Raw genomic sequence first — 4262 nt, forward strand, 5'->3', positions numbered from 1 at the left:
AGCCTGAATTTGTTCACCTTGTCCAGGTTTTAGGCCAACCTGAGTGTCAGATTTCAGTGTTCTCAAACTACAGAGAGGCGCAGGATGAAACTTGTTCAAGGCTTGATGGAACGGAACACTATATTCCCACTTTTTATCTCCTGTTAATTTTCTATAGTTTAGATCACCCTTGAAAAGAAGCAAGTCTGACTTCTGTAGATCAGCATACAAGTCAGGAGCAACTTCGGCCATATTGGAAAAATCATGTGGCAAAGTCCAAAACATGTGATCATGGTAAACCCAAAATCCCTTTTTCAAATTGCCCTCCCAGTTTATCCCACATCTAGACATCCACATGTGATTACCTGACTGCAGTTGTTTAATAGTCCAGTTAAAATCATGTTTTGTGGTATCTGACACATACCATGGAATACTTTTTCCATGAAAATGGACTTCATCAGCTAGCTTTGACGATAGCAGGAAGTCAGCCAAAACAAGATCACATACAAGTTCAAATCCAGCATTATCCAGGATTATGTCAACTCTAATCTTACTTTTTTCTGTATGTCTGTTTTTGGCATTTACAAGTAGTGACCAAAGTTTTTCCATATCATTCACTATGACGTAAGGTATCATGTTTTCCAGGGATTGTAAAGGACTAGCTTTCTGAGAGCTGTCTTCACCAGCTGAAAAAGAAAGATCACACTTGTTGCCCCACAATGACACCTAGAAGGGGGGAAAAACAAACACATTTTTTAAGTCTCACTGTAGTTACATTCCAAACTTCACATACACTAAAGATTTTGTTTCTTTGTTTTTCTTTTAGGGACATGAAGGGTGAAGCTCCACATTTTCCTCCTAACTTTAATAAAATTCTAACTTCATGTACAGAAATCTTAATGTAGACAAGATTTTGTGACAGAAGCCCAACAATACACTGTATTTATGCAGGCATCAGAGTAGCAGCAGTGCAGTACAGCTGTCAGGATTTTACAAACAAGACAGTTATATTTTAATTTTCACACAAAGTTTAGATTCTTTATAACCTCAGGTTTTTGTTTGTTACATAGGAAACATATTTTAAATTCTTATGTTAAACTCTACCAGTTTACCTGCAATAGTTTAAAAAGTTCTTCCTTAAGTTGCTTTTCATCTAGATCCTTGATGTTTTTAAGTAGTTCCTGAAAGTAAGTGCATATGGTAATAATAGCCTCTTGGGATTCAAAGAAATTTTGAGCCTTTCCTTCCTTAAACACATCAAAGTTGTCAATAGGTGGGCTAAAAATAGAAGTAGAACAAATATATTAACACACATGCCACATTTTCCATGACAGCACATGAAACAGCCTTAAAAGTGCAAGCTCAAAGCTCAGCTTTTCCAGACCATACTACAAGCCCTAGATAGATTTTCCACTTTGTCATACTAGATTTTCACATACCTCAGTAACAGTCTGATATAGCTTGCTGAAACAGACACTATACAAGACAGCTTTATATTTCTAGCAACATATTGTGAAAGTGAACAAGTGTTCAGTCACAACAATTCTGGGAACTGCACAATTTTGAGCTCTGGTCACAAAGAATTAAAATTGTAGCATACAAGTGAGCTAACATAGTGAGCTGCTGGCCAAACTGTAAGCATGTTTGCGTGTGCTGAAGTGTACTTTCCATACCAAAGTCTCTTACAATGATACTGTTACTCTTACGAGAGATTTTAACTAGGACTTTAGAAAACTGACAAAGATGGGAAAACAATTCCGTTCTTGTAATATATAAGAAATACAAACTAATCTATTATGAGATATATTTGCATATACACTTTTTGACAAATTATCGCTCTTCCCTTCAAGCATATGCTTAAGAGCAGCTAAAGAATGGAAATCACAAAACTTAAAGCTTACTCATGAAAAGTATCTGCCCAGTTCTTTTAAGTGCAATCCAGCAGATCCATTTAATATTTGAAGTTTTTGCTACAAGACTTCAAATTACACAACATACCAGCAGAAACACAGTCCCATTACCATGCTTGTGTCTCCGTAATACTAAGGGCAAATCCAGTCAACACATGGAGCTTCCCTTTTTTTTTTTTTTGGCAGCAGCAGGAACTTAAAACTGCTCATTCCTACCCCGTTACATTTTACTGGCACCTGTCCACAGTACCAGCACAAGTTTTTCCTGCCAAGTTATTTTTAACCAGGATCAGCTCCCAGACTTTGATGCAACATATGGTCTCCAAACACTGCTGTAACTCAGAAGATGGTGTAGAATGAACAACAGGCTCTGCATAAGCTGGGTTTACTGCTGTAAGAAACAGTTCTCAAATGGTAGCTTCAGATTTCAGGCAGCAAAACAAGTCAGCATGCCCAACAGATGAGTGGCTCTCACATTGTGTTTCATGCTAATGTGTCGTAAGAGATAATTCTAGACTAACAAGCCTCTTAGCAGTGCTAAATAACTTTAAGATCTTAATGAACATTAGTCTGCATGAAAGTCAAACTATACAGTCAAACTCAGGAGTTTTCATGTAGACCAAACTGAAACATAAGAAAACCTACTAAGTTTCAAATTCTGCTGCATGGAAGAAGAAAGTGTTAATTTTAAACTGAGATGCAAGACAAGGGAAAAAGAATATGGTAAAATCTCAATATTTTCTTTTTTTTTGCAGAATAATGTACCAAGCTAGTAAATACTTACTTCTGTGCTAATGCTGCATGAATTCTTCGATACATGTAACACTCTACATATAACCAAGGGGACTGAAACCAACTTGGTTCTCCATTTCCATTGTTTATGCTTCGTTGGTAGTCCAGGTATTGGTTCCACAGCGCAGCATCAGGCAGCTCATCTTCTAAAGGGGTCACTGGTTTGTCTGTTTGCAGCTCATTCCGCAGCTTGGAGAGGAAAGATATTGCTCTCTTCTCTGCCTCAACACCTTTCTGAAATAAGCAAAGAACAAAAGTTCCTATTCTGAATGTTTATTTCTGTAGAGACACACATTAATTTGGCATGAAATAATTAAGTTGTACATTTTAATTGCCAAATATGAGTCCCTGACAGATCAGAGACGATTAAACGAAACACATTTTGGTGAATGAAGCCCATTTTCAACCTAACATCCTAAAATTAATTGCTCATGGGGCTTCTTTTTGGATTGGACTTTTTGCTGATCAGAGGGCACCAAAGCATTGAAACACTGCCATCTGCAGAAGATGCTATAGTCCACTCAACACTGCATCCACAAAAAAACCTGAGAAACCAAAGCAACTGCAGAACAGGTAGAGCAGAAAAAAGTTAGACAGAAAGTTACCAAATGAATGAAAATTAGCTACAATAAAGAGATGATAAAGAAAAACAACAGACAAAAAGATTAAGACAGACGAGTAAGGACTGCAATAAGAAAGGAGTAAAAACAAGACAGAAAAGGAGTCTCAAGGGGGTTGGTGGAAGAATCTCAAGCAAAAACCGACCTTGCTCTTACCTCACCATGTTCTTCAAAAAATTCATTTTTATGTCGATGCAGAGTATCAATAACTCTTGTGAGGATCTGAGGCAGTCTATCTTTAATTGTAAAATATGCAAAAGATCTAAAAAGAAGAGAATAAAAAATGTATTATTGAAAAGAGATGATGAAATATGTTTTATTTTAAATAAATGCAAGGTCCTAAAAGTAAATTTGTGTTCCTTTAAAGCAGTGGACACCAATAAAACAAAAAAACCACAAAGATCTCAAATTAGTCTCATTCTTAGGTCTACTTTGGAACAAAAAAGATAAGTGGCAATCTCTTCAGAAAAGAAAACACTAAGTGACTGGCCCTGCCAAAAGAGTGAAAATTGCACTTAATTATAAGTTAAGGTGCACTCTAATTGCTCAGTTACTCAGATGTGGAGAGGCAAGGAAACGTGAAGTTACAAGCACAGAGGTTTGTTTAAAGCTGGAGCGTAATCTGTTTCCAGCAACAAAATCCACAATACTTGCTCCCTGCCATATAGTTGATGTACAATGTCCCCCAGCGGTGGTTACACATCAGTAGGACAAAACAAACCAGCCCTTACAGAGAACTTGATGGTTTTTATGTTGACGGTTCCTATCCCGTGACTCACAGCCCCAGCCTCGCGTACTCGGAACCCAAGTTACTCGCTACTGAGCGACGAACCCAGAGAAACCCAGGGGAAACAGACACTGAGCTGACGCCCTCCCCTGACCCACGCGGGTCGGTAACGGGCAGGCACAGCTGCAGTGGCTGGCGGGGCGAGGCGAGGACGCGCCGGCCCGAGGATGCGCC

General features: G+C 38.3%; 1 protein-coding gene across 1 annotated transcript in view; it reads right to left on the minus strand.

Annotated features, from left to right (window-relative positions):
* LOC104390797 (chromosome unknown open reading frame, human C6orf211) overlaps positions 1 to 4262 on the minus strand; it is a 5934-nt gene that overhangs the window by 136 nt on the left and 1536 nt on the right. The window contains exons 2-5 of the mRNA XM_010000002.1: positions 3458 to 3563; positions 2674 to 2915; positions 1092 to 1257; positions 2 to 705 (exon numbers count right to left, since the gene is read on the minus strand). Coding sequence (XP_009998304.1) covers positions 2 to 705; positions 1092 to 1257; positions 2674 to 2915; positions 3458 to 3563 — 1218 coding nt within the window. The remainder of the gene's footprint in view (position 1; positions 706 to 1091; positions 1258 to 2673; positions 2916 to 3457; positions 3564 to 4262) is intronic.

Source organism: Chaetura pelagica, unplaced genomic scaffold, assembly GCF_000747805.2.
Source record: "Chaetura pelagica isolate M959 unplaced genomic scaffold, ChaPel_1.0 scaffold135, whole genome shotgun sequence".
Lineage (NCBI taxonomy): Eukaryota > Metazoa > Chordata > Aves > Apodiformes > Apodidae > Chaetura > Chaetura pelagica.